At 53.0% G+C, this 16,136-nt stretch overlaps 2 protein-coding genes across 2 annotated transcripts in view; one reads left to right on the forward strand and one right to left on the reverse strand.

The window, feature by feature from the left end:
* Positions 1-2,134: 2,134 nt before the first annotated feature.
* On the reverse strand, positions 2,135-7,726 carry RGS9BP (regulator of G protein signaling 9 binding protein). Its single transcript, XM_062176472.1, has one exon. The coding sequence runs from the start codon at positions 7,724-7,726 to the stop codon at positions 7,013-7,015; it is 714 nt and encodes a 237-aa protein (XP_062032456.1). The 3' UTR covers positions 2,135-7,012.
* A 978-nt stretch (positions 7,727-8,704) lies between these two features.
* Positions 8,705-16,136, forward strand: part of ANKRD27 (ankyrin repeat domain 27) — a 53,382-nt gene continuing 45,950 nt past the window's right edge. The window contains 1 exon segment of the mRNA XM_062175789.1: positions 8,705-8,816. The gene's annotated coding sequence lies outside the window, so the exon portion shown is untranslated.

Genomic DNA, 16,136 nt, shown 5'->3' on the forward strand with positions numbered 1-16,136 from the left:
ACACCGGGTTCTAGTCCCGGTCGGGGCGCCGGATTCTATCCCGGTTGCCCCTCTTCCAGGCCAGCTCTCTGCTATGGCCCGGGAGTGCAGTGGAGGATGGCCCAAGTCCTTGGGCCCTGCACCCCATGGGAGACCAGGAGAAGCACCTGGCTTCTGGCTTCGGATCAGCACGATGCGCCGGCTGCAGCGGCCATTGGAGGGTGAACCAGCGGCAAAAAGGAAGACCTTTCTCTCTGTCTCTCTCTCTCTCACTATCCACTCTGCCTGTCAAAAAGAAAGAAAAAAGTTTTTTGTTTTTTTTTTTAATTCTAAGCCAAAGACATGATGAGTGTTGGGAGGGTGAGAATTGGTTTCCACGCATTAGAGAAACTAGGGCACGGCTTTCAAGACAAGAAAAACAAGAACATTTTATATAAACAGTGAGACAGATGTCAGAGGACATTCCCTGGGACCCCCAGGAGCCAGCTGATGGGAGGTGAAGCTGCAGGAAGCTGTTGTTGGAATGGCAGCAGCTCCAGCCACGACAAGATCCCTCACTGTGAATTTCGGGCACTGGCCCAGCCCCTCGCTGCCAAGCTCTGAGAAGAGACAGCAGTGGGATCGGGGCAGGGGGTGGTGCAGGTAGAAATGACAGATGGAAGCAAGGAGCCCTGGCTATACCCAAGGCGTCCTAACAGAAGGAGAGCTGAGAGGAGGACAGCGCCAGTCTTCCCCTCTGCCTTTGTGTCTTCCTAAGAAGCTGTGTGTTTGCGATCGGTACTGGAGCTGGGCTTGGTCCCTGGAGGAGTCCCAGGGAAGCAGGAGGGAGCATGGAGGATAGTCACTGAGGAAAGCACAGTGCCTGCAGAAGGAAGCATAGCCTATTATTACTCCTGTTGTAAAGATAAGGAAATTGGGATCAGGTGTGAAGGAGAGTGTTCATGAGATTGATCTGAACCTAAGATTTATTTAATTGAAAGGCAGAGAGAGAGAAAGAGAAGAGAAGAGAAGAGAAGAGAAGAGAAGAGAGAGAGAGAGAGAGAGTCTTCTATCTGCTGGTTCACTCCCCAAATGACAACAGCCGGAGCTGTGCCAATCCGAGGCCAGGAGCCAGGAGCTTCTTCTGGGTCTCCCACGTGGGTGCAGGGGCCCAAGGACTTGGGCCATCTTCTACTGCTTTCCCAGGCCATAGCAGAGAGCTGGATCAGAAGTGGAGCAACCAGGACTTGAACCAGCACCCATATGGGATGCCAGCACTGCAGGTGGCGGCTTTACCTGCTATGCCACAGTGCCAGCCCCCTTAGATGTACCCTATTCCATAGTCAGTGCTCTTAAGCTGAGTCTCTCCTCTTCAGTCTTTTTTCCCCTAAGATTTATTTATTTATTATTTGAAGGGTAGAGTTACAGAGAGAGAGAGGGAGACAAGACCGAGATCTTCCATTCACTGGTTCACTCCTTAAATGGCTGTAACCGCTAGAGCTGGGCCAGGCTGAAGCTAGGAGCCTGGAACTCCATCCAGGTTTCCCACGTGGGTAGTAGGGGCCCAAGGAGTTGAGCTATTTTCTGCTGCTTTCCCAGATGCATTAGCAGGGAGCTGGATCCCAAGTGGAGCAGTGAGGACTCCAAACTGCGTTCATATGGGATGCTGGCTTGGCAGGCGGAGGCTTAACCTTTTTGGTCTTGAGACTGCATTTCAAACTGTGCTTCCTTAAGGTAAGATTCTAAAGGGTTTGCTTTGCTTCTGGGGTTAAGGTTTTAAAACTATTTGTAATTACATTTGAGACCTTCACTGTAAAGTTTACATTTCTGGCTGGTGCCATGGCTCAGTAGGCTAATCCTCTGCCTGCGGCGCCAGCACACCCGGGTTTTAGTCCCCGTCCGGGCGCCGGATTCTGTCCTGGTGGCTCCTCTTCCAGTCCAGCTCTCTGCTGAGGCCCCGGGAGTGCAGTGGAGGATGGCCCAAGTCCTTGGGCCCTGCACCCGCATGGGAGACCAGGAGAAGCACCTGGCTCCTGGCCACAGCGGCCATTGGGGGGTGAACCAATGGCAAAGGAAAACCTTTTTCTCTTTCTCTCTCACTGTCCACTCTACCTGTCAAAAAAAAAAAGTTTACATTTCTAATAACAGAATAACATCATTTAGATGGTAAGAGCATTCAAAATTTTATTGTAAAAGTGATGTTACATTACATAAAAATATTGGAAAAAACACCTTTCATAATCCCACCAACTTCACAAATATTTTCATTTCTGCGTATTTCCGTATAAATCTTCTCCATATGCTAACTTATACATACACGCAGGGGTCCAGCATATTAAAAGGACGCCTTAAAAATCATTCCAACAGTGGGAGGTATCGTTTAACTTATTTAAATAGGTCATATAAGCCTTCAGGTCTTAACATTTTCAACTTAAAACACTATGCACAAGGATATCCAAGGTCTCGTAGTACTGCAGTGAAAACACCCAGAATCCTCTGGAATGAGATGGAAAATCAGTCAGGGATGGGAAGCTTTTCTCAAAAACTTCTCCTGACCTCAGGGACTCGGGGCTGCGGTGTCAGCTGTTGGTCACTTTCCACAGGCCAGAGGAAGCGGCGCTTGAAACACAGCTTTGATTTGTGTTGGTCACGCACAAAGAGCTTTCGTGTGGAGACCTGTTCTTCCCGGGTCGTACCTGCGTTAAGAAGCTGAGTCTAAAACCCAGAGTCTTATAATCCTGGTTATCTCTGAACGTGTGTGTATGTAATGAAGCCTGTGAGGTGAATATGTGGCTCATGAGGGTCACTTCCAATCCAATGTGCATAGAGAAAATGAGTATTTTTTTTAAATCACAAGTTGATAGCTGAAATTGTTTAAGGGTACTTTCCCCCCTAAGTTATAAATGTTACATATTATCTTTATTTTTTACTTATTAATAATCATTCCAGAGAAATCATTCACTCAAAAGAGTAGACATGAAGCCTGTAATGCCACCTTAAATCTGAGGCCACACACACACAAGAACTCAGGCTGTGTTCCTGTTGGCCAACGTGAGGCAGATTGCAGCTCACCCATTAGTCACCTCCAGGACTAATGATGGGGTGTTGTATACGTATCTTTCAAAAATATTTATTATTTATTTGAAAGGCAGAGTTATGGAGAGAGGGGAGAAAGAGAGAGAGAGAGAGAGAGAGAGAGAGAGAGAGAGAGAGATGGAGGCAGTTTCTATCCAAACGGCTGCAAAGGCCAGGGCTGGGCCAGGCTGAAGCCAGGAGCCAGGAGCTTCACCTGGGTCTCCAACATGGGTCCTGGGGCCCAAGTCCTTGGGCCATCTTCTTCTGCTTTCCCAGGCCCATCAGTAGGGAGCTGGATAGGAAGCGAAGTAGCTGGGACTCACATGGAATGCCAGCACCCCAGGAGGCAGCCTGGTCCACTAAACCACAATGCCTGCCCATGGATTTTATATCTGTAACTTCTCAGAATCCATTCAGGTGGCCTGACTGCTAAGCAAAACAGAAATCTGACTTAACATTCTGAATTTAAATTCCTAATCTAAGCCCTATAAATAAGTAGTATTTACACACAGCTGAATTTTTAGAAACCTTTGCTAATTCTGATGTGCACTAAAATCAAGTAAGCGTAGTCAATGCTGATTTTTAAAATTACATAATGTTAAAGAATTTTGTACTAATTTTTCACCAAAATGACGATCATCCCTAAACTGTAAAACTGTATTCCAATATGCACCAAAACCAATGAACAAACTTACAAAAAGAATCCAGAACCAAGCCAACAAATAGAATAACTCTTTTGTTGTTGTTGCTGTTGTTGAACTACATTCTAGTTAATGTTTTCAGCTCCAGAAGGGATCTTTGAGTTCACCAGTCAGGACCCCCATTGCACAGATGGGGGGTTCGAGGCACAGGGAGGTCCATGACCTGCTGAGGTACTTGGAGAGAGAGGCAGACGCCCCTGCACATCACTGCCGGCCAGGCCTCGTGGGAGGAGTACCCCCAAAGGAACAGAGGGGAGTCCTACAACACTTTGCTTCTTGGGCCCACACACAGGCCCACAGTTTGGGGTTCTCATCCTTACCAAGCATTCCTCACAAAGCAGAGGAAAGGAACTGAGTAGCTAAAGATGTACCAATCGAGCACACTGGAAAGGAAATGCAACATTATTGGGTTCTCACACGACCTCAGCCAAAAACACCTGTAAGTCACTCAGCATCACACATCTCTTTCTTGTCATTCACCATCACACATCTTTATGTAGATTACTGTAAACCTTATTTACCAAAGACATTGTTCCCTTGTGGCATTTCAAAACATAAATTGTTAAAACACATGAAAAAATTTGCTAGCTTTTTCCCCTCCTACAAATACTATGTTACCAATATTCATAACTCATTCTTGTAAACTATTATCTTCCCATGATAATCAGTGCCTTGATATTCCAATACTTGTCTTTGCATATTGAATGCTTTGCCCTATCCCTTGTATCATGCCATAAGACCATACCAAATCTTTACAGAAGATTAACAACTTTGCTGTCAATCATCCCAGTTGAATCAGTTGTCTATCAGGAAGCAATATCTAGAATTCTATGTAGAAACCAGAACAGAGACACTAGGTGGAAAGCAGTCTACTACACAAGGCAGAAAGTGATTTTTCTTGTGTTACATAGCAGAAGTTCTATCAGGCAACAGTGTGGCTCCAGACACTGCCTGATATTCCTAGTGCTTACCATTTTCAAAGTCAGAGAGTCGTTTGGGTCAACAGGGCCGCAGTATGAATGTTTATTGTAATCCAGCTATGTTGTTAACTTTTCATCACTAATTTCAGGAAAGGAGGACCCTCAGAGTCAGGTCCACACCTGATTGTAGGTAAATACCTACAGATCTGCCAAGGGGGTGCCAAGAGCAACAGGAGAGAAACCCGTCTGTCTCAGCTGGATTATACAACACTGATGGACTGAGTCCTTAATACATTCTGCGGGACAATTCTTCTTCATGAACCAAAACACCTGACAAGAACGGGTTACAGTCTTAGGAACAACAGAACACCTTTCGGGCTAGGCCTTTGGGCCTATTTCCCAATACTGAGTCACAGAATATCCCAGCCTGTTACCTAAGAGAGACCCTGGGGAAGGATGAACAAACTGCTGGTTGTGTTGTGCATGGGAACAGGAGTTCAGGAGGTTTCTGTGTCTCTCCAAAGGCAACCGGGGCTTGCAGGTGCCTAGGACCTGGCAGTGTGGCCCCTGTTCAGATCCCCCACCCTCAAACTGGGCGAGGCAAGAAGAGCTTCTTATTTTAGTTATTGCTATAAAATATTTAGTCCGCTTAAGACCTCATGAGTCTTTTAAAAGCCTGATCAGAGATGCATGAAAACAACCTGAGTTTTTCCTGTTTGAAGTCCTGGAGTCTGTACGCTGAGCAGGCGTGGGGTGGGATGGGGTGGCGGTGGGGAGAGGTGCTCAGGCTGGGGCACCCAGACAGCACCCCTGCTGCCACTGGCCTTGGCCCCGCCACCCTTGTGAAAAACTGCCAGTCCCCCCTTTTAATCCCTTTCCTCACACCCGGGTTAAATAATAATAATAAATAATAATCCTTATCAGTTTTCAGCCAAACCAAAGTCTCTGGGTTTTATTCCACATCACCTTTGAAAGTCACGGGCATCCGTGTTCTCTGTCTCACTTTCCCCCAGCTGTAAAATGGCAGCGCTGCTCTGGCTACTCCCCACCTGAGGCTTCCCACGTTGCCTCATTTATTGATCCAAAGAAGCAGGGACACTTAACTATTCTGTCGTCTGTCCCCGTGGTCCCAGTGTTTGCTATCACCTCTGACTTCCAGAAGGTAGACTGTAAACAGAGGCTTTCATATATTTAATATCATGAGTACACTGGTATTCGTAAAGTTGCTGTGTTTGACTCATTGGCCCAATGTCTTTTATTAAAAACACCTTTGACAGTAAGTGAGCTGGCTCTGCCCTTTTCTTTATATGACTATTCATAAAAAGCTTCTTAAATTCCCAGTCCCGGAGCTGAGTGGCTCAAACATCTGTGGGCCAGTAATGCCACATGACCCCCTGCGGGGGTGGGGGGTGGGCAGGGAGCTGAGCAGCTCCCTGCAAAGCCGGCTCTTCTGTTGGCCGGCAAGCAAATTCCGGGAGATAGACAGGATTAAGTGCTTCAAAGAGGATTCCCCAGCGCCCCTCCGAAGGAGGATCAAACACGCGGGGCGAGCAGTGGAACAAAAAAACAAGCCCCTGTGAAGGAGAAAGTGCGTTTTAAACGCGCGTGGGCTTTGCCAAAGCCTCTGATCCCGGGCTGGCTGGGGGGTGAGGGGGGGAGTGAGCTCGCTCCCGCACGCACGTGTAACACAGTGGGTCTTGGGCTGCTTGGTTTCCAGGAACAAGCATCTTCCACCTGCTCTGAGTGCATAACGGATAAGCTCTTGCCAAGAAGCGCAACAGCGCGCGGTTAGAGGAAGCACTTTGCGCAAACTCCTACTGCTTGCACTCCCCGAAGTTTAGGCCCCAAAGGATTAAGGTAATAATAATAACAACAACAACAACAATATCTCATGGCGATTTGTTTCTTGTCCGGGCAACACAGCCACCACTCTCACGGAGCAAAACAGCTCCCTCCCCCACCACGCTTCCCTCCATCTCAGCGCCTTCCCCAAACTGTCCCTCGCGGAGCATGGGACACGCTGGCAGGGCGCGGGGGGGGGGGGGGCACCGAACCTGGGCACCGCGTAAAGACGCCCAGCGGCACTCGTATTAACCCATTAACTCGGAAGGATCTGGGACGGCGACTGGCGACCGTTTCTATTAATAGGGTCTAAATCTCCCGCAGACTAATGCTCCGGCGGCCCGCGCCAAGTTAACTCCTCCCAGACCATGTCGCACCCAGGCAGACGCGTGCTTGAAACGCGCGTGTACACATGCACACTCGGGGCTCACAGCCTCTCCCCTTGACCAGGCGGGACCCCCGGCCCGTCCGTAGTCGTGTCTCCAGGGAGAACGCGGGGTAGCAGACGGGTGTGGGTCAGCTCAGCTTCGCCACGCACACGGCCAGGGCGACGGCAGCCAGCAACACTGCGCTGAAAAGGGTGGCAGCCAGGGCCTTGCTCGGGTCGCAGGGTCCGGAGCGCTCCTCCACCGACATGCCGCCGGCCGAAGAAGCGCCGGCGCTGGCGCCGGACAGGAGCTCAGCGCCCGCCGCCTGCCGGGCCTGCACCGTCCAGCGGGGCACGTTGACTTTCATCTCCATGTCTTGGATCATCTCGCCCACCTCAAGGACCTCGCGCTCCAGCTCCTGCAGGTCGGCGACGTCGAAGTCGCGCTCCGCCTCGTGCCGCAGGCTGCGGGCGCTCAGGGCGCGCGCCGCCACCGCCGACGCGGCGCCCGCCACCCCGGTGCGCACCAGCGGTCGTCGCGGCGCGTTCAGCGGGAAGGCGGCGCCCAGCGCCAGCGCGCGCTGCATGTCGGCTTCCAGTAGGTCCAGGCAGCCGGAGAAGGCCACCCAGAGGCGCTCGAACTCGGCGCGCTCCTCGGCGGCCAGGCCCTTGTCGCGCAGCGCGCCCGTCAGCCGCGCGCCGGCGGCCACCGCCAGCTCGTGCGCCTTCTGCCGCGTCTTCTGTAGTTCCTCGCGCAGGTTCTGCGAGTCCGCCGAGCCGCCGACGGTCAGTACCAGGTGGTGGTAGCACGCGGTCGTCCTGTTGAGCGCATCCAGCAGCGCCTTGCACTCCTCCCGCGCCATGGCGCCGCGCACGCCCCTCGCTGCCTCACACCCTCAGCGCCGCAGGACGCCGCCAGCCCCGATGCCAGCCTTGGGCCGGGCGGCCAGAGCGCTCCTCATGGCCCGCTCCCCGCGCGCTGTTGTCGTCGCCCACTCGGACCCGCGACGTGCGCCCCGTCAGCTGCCGCGCGCCGCCTCGGGCATCCTCTCCAGACGCGCCCAGGGTCACGCGCGGGGTCTCCGCCGGGCTTTCGCCTGCACCGCGGCCGCCCGCGACGCCGGGGCTGCAGCCCCCATGTCCCTCGGCCCCAGCCCCGAGGCTAACGGGCCGCGGAGCCGTGCGCCTCTCCGGAGCCACGGCCAAGGACCCGCCCACCCCGCCGGACACCTCCACCCTCGCACCCGGAGCGGGCGGGGCCTCGCGGGGGCGGTCACGTGGGGCCGCCCATCTGTCTCTCCTCCGCATGCATTGGAGTCCTGCCAAGGGAACGATCGGCACATCCGACCAGGCCCCATTCTAGGGATGAGGAAGCCAAGGCCCTCGCGCGCAGTCCCAGCCAAAGAGGGGATCCGAACACGGGGACACTGACTCCTGGACCCCGCGGGCAACTGGGAGAAGTGTGCTCAGTAGGGCTGGGCTCCTCCGTTGTCCAGGGGGGAGCAGAGAGGGGCGCTCTGCAGGCCCGCCCCTTCCCAGCCGGGCTGCCCTGTCCGTAGCCGTCCAACTCCCTTTAGGCGACCGAGCTCAGACCCCATCTCTAGGGCCAGCCAGGCTCTCGGCCCCGCCCCTCCGGGTCTGGACACGCGCAGTTGGTGGCGCTGGGCGGGGCCAGCCGGAGTAGGAAGCGCGGCGAACGGCCTGAGCCCCGCCCCCGGTGGGGCCGGACTCAGTGATTGCTCTGTGCTCACGTCACTCTGGACAGAGTCGGCCGCTCATTGGGCTGGCCTGGGCCCCTGGGGGCGAGGCTCCGCCCGACGGTGGAGTAAGGGGGTGGGCTGTGGAACTGAGCAGCCGCGCCAGGGTAGTGGGCGCAGAGGTGCGGGCCGGGTACCCGGGAGCTGCCGCCCGCAGTCCCGAGATGGGCTGGCAGTGAAACTATGTAGCTTTTAAGTAAGTGTCCTCCCCGTGCCTCCCTTCTCTTGGCACGGCCGCGCTCGGGGCCTGGAGGCCGGGCGGGGCCCCGGAGCGCGGAGGGGGAGGGGTTCTCGCCTTTCCGCGCGGCCGGCGCCCCAGGCCCCTCGCGGTGTGGGCCGCCCCACCCGCCCTGTGTGCCCCTCTGCCGGTCCCGGCCGCCGTGGAGCGCGCTCTGCCCACCCTGCCCCTCGTGTGCAGCGGGATGGGGGCCGGCGTCGTGAATGCGCTCTCTGACCCCCGCGGCTCTGGGACTGGCGGGCGGAGGAGCGGGTGCGGGGCCCCGGTGCTCCGGCGTGGGGTCTGTGGGCGTGGCTCGCGCTCCGAGCCGCCGGGGTTTCCTGGGGTGCGCTGCGGACCCTGGCGCGGGGCAGTGGTGGTCGCCAGGGTGAGGAAGGTGCCGGCAGAGAGGGGCTCTCTGCTTGCCGGCGGCGGCGGCGGGTGGGGATGGTCTCCCGGTGCCCAGTGGCAGAGAGTAATGCAGGGGTGCTCCTAGGCACCCCGAGGTGCCCTGGACTTGGTCTGTTCGGATTTCTCTTTGACAGGGAACTCTCGAGCCAGGCGGCGCCCCTCTGAGCCGCCCTCAGATGGCACTGGGCGAGGCCCGTGGTGGTCTGACCCCAGTGAGGGTTCAGGACGCCTGGGGAGCAGGGAGTGGCGGCCCTGGGAGGGGGCTGCGCTATGAGGGTGCACGCAGACTGGGACTTTCTAAGTTTATGGGTCTTACGGGGGAGAGGACCCCAGGGCTCGCTCTCCCTTAGTGGTTTGTGCCTTAACCAGTTTATCCGGTGGTGTGAGGCCATTCTTTGGGAGGGAGGGTCTCAGCCACGCCCAGGTTGCCCACACGGGACTTTGAAGGGGAGCTTTGGGGTTGGGGGGCAGCGGGAGGTAAGACTGTGGAGTGGATGGAGGCCAGATGTGAGAGCCACGACGCCAGAGGGTTTGGCTGTGGGGGACTACAGAGTTGGGGAACCCTTTGAGGAATGCTGCAGACATCAGTGTTGGGAAGATCACTTTGTTGTGTGTCTGGCTGGGCAGGTGCGATCAGACCGAGAGGACACAGAGCCCTACGGCCTTGGAGGAGGAGAAGGAGAGCAGGAGCAAGTGCTTCTGAGTGTCGCTAGTGGCTGGGAAGCATTTGGGGCTCCGAAGTTGTGTAGATGTATATCCCCAAGGGACACTTGCTATGCACTTGCAGCCCTGACTTGTCACCCTAAATAATCCTGTCCGGCAGCATTCCTGGGAGAGCAGGCCGCCCTGTCTGCCTGGGGCCTGTGTTCAGGGTCTCAGTTGTGACTCCTTGTAGCTATTGGACTGCATTGCCCCGGCGAAGGCAGCTGCTGGGTTTTGTTCTTGATGTTTCTGTGACCTCTGCTCTGGTGGAGCTGTCCCTGTTTTATCGGTTGCCAGCATTAGGCTGGTGTCCAGCAGCTCTGGCCTCTCACAGAGGAGCAAAGGAATGTGGCCACGTAATGACGCATACCAGACCTAGCAAGGATGCAGTCCAGAAGAATCCAGACCTGATTTGTTCTGGGGCTGATTCTAAATCCAAGAGTTGCTGAGAACTGAGCTTGGAGCTCCTGCCTTGTGCGTGAGATGCATGTTGGAGAGAAGGGTACATGGTGGTTCCATCCGCAGCTCCAGGAGCTGGGTGATGGGGTGGCATTCTGTGAGAGAGTTGTGTTCCTCCACACTGCCCTGTTCCATCCATGGCCACACTGCTTCCCGCACCGGGGCTCCCTCGACCCTGCACATTCCAGCTTTCACTGTGTTGGGCCAGATTTGAACACCCTATTTGTTTTGTGCTTTTTGGGTTTGTGCCTGCTTGGCTACTGTCTTGGGCTAGTCCCTTAATTATGCTAGACAGGAGCAGTGGATTTCCTGCCTCAGCGAGATAGCATCTCTGCCTAGGAGACAGCTTCCTCTTAACACTCTACTGTCATTTTGTACAAGTGGGTGAGCAGCTACTGTGGGCCCAAATCCAAATGTAGGGCTGGGTTTTTGAGAAAAATATGGCTAAGATCCACAGATGTGGAAGGACTAACAGCATATGTTACATCGCCAAGTGCTTCCCCACTGGCATCGAAGAGAAGTGAGCGTAAAGTTTTCCTTATTTTTTTTCCCCCTCCCCTTCTGAATCACAAATTAAACAATTTGGAGAATATTGCTTATCCCTGGTCTGGGTCCTTGGGCGGGGCCTGAAAGGGTGGGAGCAGCTGCGGCAGCGGTGAGAATTGAGCAGGGAGTGCGTCTCTGGTGGGCTCAGTCCCCCGTGATGGATTCTGCTGAGGCAGGCCATGCACTATGACCACATAGTTCCTGATACTCAGGCCTCCATGGGCCCCCAGGACAGTTGGAGACCACAAAGCCACAAGTGTGCACACTACCTCCTGAAATGCCCAGTAGTAACTTGAGGGCTCGTGGCTCTCCCGTTCACAGAGTTACTCGCCTTCAGGGGCGACTGGGGTCTCTGAGTGTGCAGGGTTTTCTTTATTACCCTGTCATCTGAGCCCAGGCAGGGATGGGATTTTCTTTTTCCAGGAGTTTTGTAAGCATGTTCACTTATCTCTTGGGTTTTATAACCCAAGAATTTTGAAAAGGAAACTTGTCAGGGAATTAAGTTATTTTTAAGCATTTACCCCCCTGTAAGAATTCAGCTCTGGCACTATGCACCAGAGCAAGTGTGACTGTTACATTCAGTTAACACTAGACAGGAAGGATTGACAACTGTCCTGGACAGAGCTCGTTGAATCCCTCCTCCTGGACAAGGGTTCAGTCGTTGGCGACCAAGAGGCCTTGCTGTCCACGAGCAAGCAGGTGGCTTGGGACTAGACCCCAGCAGGCTATGCGCTTGCTGAGAGCCTTGGGTGTTTGCACGGTTGGAGAATGTGGCCGTTGGAAGTGGCGTTCAGGGCCTTTCACTTCTGGTTTGACACCTGCGTGCCCACCCTGCTTGGATTCTTAGTACATCCCTGGGGGGCCGATGCTGTGGTCCAGTGGGATAAGCCACTGTCTGCAGTGCCAGCATTCCATATTGGCACTGGTTCAAGTGCTGGCTGCTCCAGTCTGAAGAACCAGCTCCCTGCTGATGCACATGGGAAAGCAATGGAGGATGGCCCAGGTCCTTGGACCCCTGCACTCACATGGGAGACTTGGGTGAAGTTCCTGGCTTCAGCCTAGCCCAGCCCAGCCCCAATTGTGGCCATTTGGGGAATGATCCAGTGGATGGAAGATATTCTCTCTCTCTCTCTCTCTCTCTTTAGTTCAAATAAAAGGGGGAAAAAAAAAAAAGAAAAAGTGTATCCCTGGACTCATCTTCTGTAGTCAGGGAGTTTGCCCTGGGGCCTTTGTGCCCACATGGAAGGGGCTCCTGCCTCCTTATCCGTGGGCTGTGCCCCGTCCCTGCCGGACATGCCTCCCCCAGCCCCCAGCCCCGCCCGTGCCCCCGCCCCCTGTCTCTGATCCTCACCTCCAGATGAGCTCGTGAGTTGCTCGGTAAAAGCCTGCCCTTGGTCCCTCCGTCTCGGAGGTGGCGGTGGCGGCGTTCTGCCAGCTGCCCGTCTGCGGGGCAGCGGTGCCCTTTCCCAGCTACAGCCTGACCACACCGTACATCCTGTTTCTCCTGTGGTTTTTGACCAAAGCATCTGTACTTCTGTGCTGTGCTACAAAGAAACGACTGTGTCGGGAACCGAGAAGAACTTTGTTTTCTTGTGGCTCTGAGCAAAGTTGCATTGTCCAGTTCTGTTGGGGACTCATAAAAAGAGCTGCTTTCTGGTAACAACTGAATTCAGATACCTGAACCATTGCAGAGCTGACCTTGGCGCCCGCAGAGGGAGGGATTTTATGCAGCATTTTTCACGCTCAGCCCTTCCTCCCAAGAGGATTTGCAAGGAGCTTGGGGGCCTCTTGCATGTGTTCTGCAGGACAGGCAGGCATAGTGGGTAAAGGGATGAGTTTAAGAATGAATTGTGGTGTCTGTGTAACCTGAGGCAGACAGGGGGCCCTCGGTGTCTTCATCTGCAACAAGGGGCTGGGTTACTGTGAGCGCCACAGTAGGATGAGGGTGTACAGGAGTTGTCACGGAGCTCGGAACAAGGGTTCTCCTCGGTGGTGGCTGTTTTCGTCATTGTTCCTGAGGGTTAGAATTCGTTTTGCAGTTACTTACACTGCATATGTCCTGGTGTTTTCTCAAGGAGGCATGATGGGACTTATTACGTATGAGACGGTCACTCAGGTTTTCATTCATTTTTATTCCAATTTACTGTATTGGGGATCAGTTTGCTTGGTGTTCTTTAATGCTAATTTTCTTTTATTAGAGAGACAGAGAAACAGACAAAGAGAGATCCTCTATCCCCTGGTTTCCTATCCAAGTGCCCATAATAGCCAGGGTTGGGCCAGGCTGAAGGAGCCCAGAGCTCTATCCAAGTCTCCCGTGTGGGTGGCAGGGGTCCCCATACTAGCGCCATCACCTTCTACCTCCCAGGACGCACCTTCATGGGAAACTGGATCAGAAGTGAGAGAGCTGGGACCCTAATCAGGCACTCCCACGTGGGATGTGGACTTCCTAAGCTGCAACCCAAGTTGCTGTGCCAAACGCCTTCTAATTTCTCTTTTTCAATGAAGAAAGAAGCCCTCAGGCTCAAGTTCAAAACCTTTGGAAGGGAATAGTATCTAACTAAGGTTTAAGTAGCATCAACTGTTTCTATAATTTTATTCATTTAAAAAAGGCACGGCAATGAAGGTGGGGGTGTGGATGGGGGAGATATCTTGCATCTGCTGGCTCACTTCCTGTCTGGGATAGCCAGGGCTGGGCCAGGCTGGGCTGTAGGCTGGAACTCCATTTGGGCCCCCCGCATGGGTGGCAGGGGTCCATGTACTAGAGCTATCATCTGCAGTCTCCCAGGATGCTTGGCGGGAAGTTGGATTAGAAGCAGACTGACTGGGACTCAGACTGGCACTGTGATGTGGGAAATGGACATCCCACGCAGTGGCTGAACCTGCTGCACCACAACACCTGCCCGTTTTTACAATTTTAAATGTTAAGATTTTCCTCTTTGTCGGAAGTCATTCTGTTACCCTGTTTAAAGTAGTCATAAGGTTTCTTTGTTAACATTTAAAAAAAAAAAAAAAAAGACAGTGGCTATTTAAAGGAAAAGATCAGAGACTAACAACAGAACCTCTGTGTATAAGTGCACAGGTCATTCATTGCTCAGAGGTGCCTGGCCAGCAGGGCTGGCAGGCAGGGCCAATACACAGCCTGTGGACTGCTTACCAAGCTATATGCCCTGGCACAGGACTGCATCCGTGGGGAAGATGGGTTTCCTTTTTCTGATTCTCATGAAGGCACCATGTGGGTAGCAGTAATTGGTGTTGCATTGCTATGCAGTATGGCAGAAACAGTGACTCTCACGGGAATCCTGATAACTGAGACTGGTGTTCTCCATTGCACAGGCTGAGATGGAGGCCCAGAGGGGCGCAATGCCATGGTTAGGGCTGTCATCGTTGTCTTCTTTCTTTTTTAAAGATTTTATTTTATTGAAAGAGTTTACAGAGAGAGAGAGGGAGGTATCAGTCTTCCATCTGCTGGTTCACTCCCCTAATGGCCACAACAGCTGGAGCTGAGCCAGACTGAAGCTAGGATCCAGGAGCTTCTTCCAGGTCTCCCACGTGGGCGCAGGGGCCCAAGCACTTGGGCCATCTTCTACTGCTTTCCCAGGCACATTAGCAGGGAGCTGGATAGGAAGGGGAGCAGCCAGGAACTGAACCAGTGCCCATATGGAATGCTGGCACTGCAGGCAGCGGTTTAACCTGCTGTGCCACAGCACCAGCCCCTGTCATCTTTTCTCTGCCTGTTTTGTAGACTTTCTGATAGACTGGTAAAACCACACTCCTTTGTCTTCAGGAGAGCAGACCAGGGGCAATGGACGATCAATTGTGGAATGTTTTTACAGTGTACAAAACACCTATTCACATTAATTAGCTATAGGTAACAATTTGCAGATAGCAACTTTTTTTTTTTTTTTAGATTTATTTATTTCAAAGGCAGCATGACAGAGAGAAAGAGATATGTATCTTCCATCCACTGGTTCACTCCCCAAACGGCCACAATGGCTGGGGCTGGGCCAGGCAGAAGCCAGGGGGTTGGAACTCCATCTGGGTCTCCCATGTGAGTGGCTAGGGCCCAAGGACTTGAGCCATCTTCCACTGCCTTACCAGGCTTGTTAGCCAGGAGCTGGATCAGAAATGTAGCAACAAGGACTCAGACAGGCACTCCCATATGAGATGTTGGTGTTGTGAGCAGGGTCTTCACCTGCTGCCCACAATGTTGGCCCCAGCAGCATCCTTAAAACCGCTTGTTTCCTCAGGTATGGTAAACTCTGACTTGTGGTCCTCGCTCAGGTATTCACAGACCCTTCAATTACAGACAACACCAAGGCAAACTCTGGCTTCAGAACCCATAGTTCTGATGGTGGCGGTAGGTGCCTTCCACACTGATTCTTACTTTATTTGTAAAGTGCAACTCTGATAGAACTCCATTTTGCTTTTGCTTTCAAAGCTGTACCCACAGAACCTGATTCCATTTTTAAAACCTCATACACGGGGCCAGCACCATGGCATAGTAGGTTAAACCTCCACCTGTGGCGCTGGCATCCCATATGGGCGTGAGTTCTCCTGGCTGCTCCACTTCCCATCCAGCTCTCTGCTATGGCCTGGGAAAGCAGTAGAAGATGGCCCAAGTACTTGGGCCCCTGCATCTGTGTGGGAGACCTGGAAGAAGCTCCTGGCTCCTGGCTTCGGATCGGCGCAGCTCCAGCCATTGTGGCCATTTGGGGAGTGAACCAGAGGATAGAAGACTTTTCTGTCTCTGTCTCTCCCTCTCACCATCTGTAACTCTACCTCGCAAATAAATAAGTAAATAAATAAATCTTAAGAAAAAAACCTCACATACAACAGAAGCAAAATTAATACAGAATACATAAATCAAAGATGGGATTGATCTGTATGGGAAACTTGAATTGCAGGACCTGGAAGAAGACATACCTGAATAAACATATCATATTTATGGATAATAAGATTTCTTGTTACAGATATATTGACACTCCAGCCCATAAATTCAGTGCAATTCCAGTGAAAATCCCAACAAGATTTTTCCTGGAGTTGACAATCTGATTCTAATTCATTGTAAAGAGCTAGGAATAATCTGACAATTTTTTTAAAGATTTATTTATTTATTTGAAAGGCAGAGTTACAGAGAGGCAGTGGCAAGAGAGAGAGAGAGAGGTCTTCCATCCACTGGCC

This window comes from Lepus europaeus, chromosome 19 (assembly GCF_033115175.1).
Source record: "Lepus europaeus isolate LE1 chromosome 19, mLepTim1.pri, whole genome shotgun sequence".
Classification (NCBI taxonomy): domain Eukaryota; kingdom Metazoa; phylum Chordata; class Mammalia; order Lagomorpha; family Leporidae; genus Lepus; species Lepus europaeus.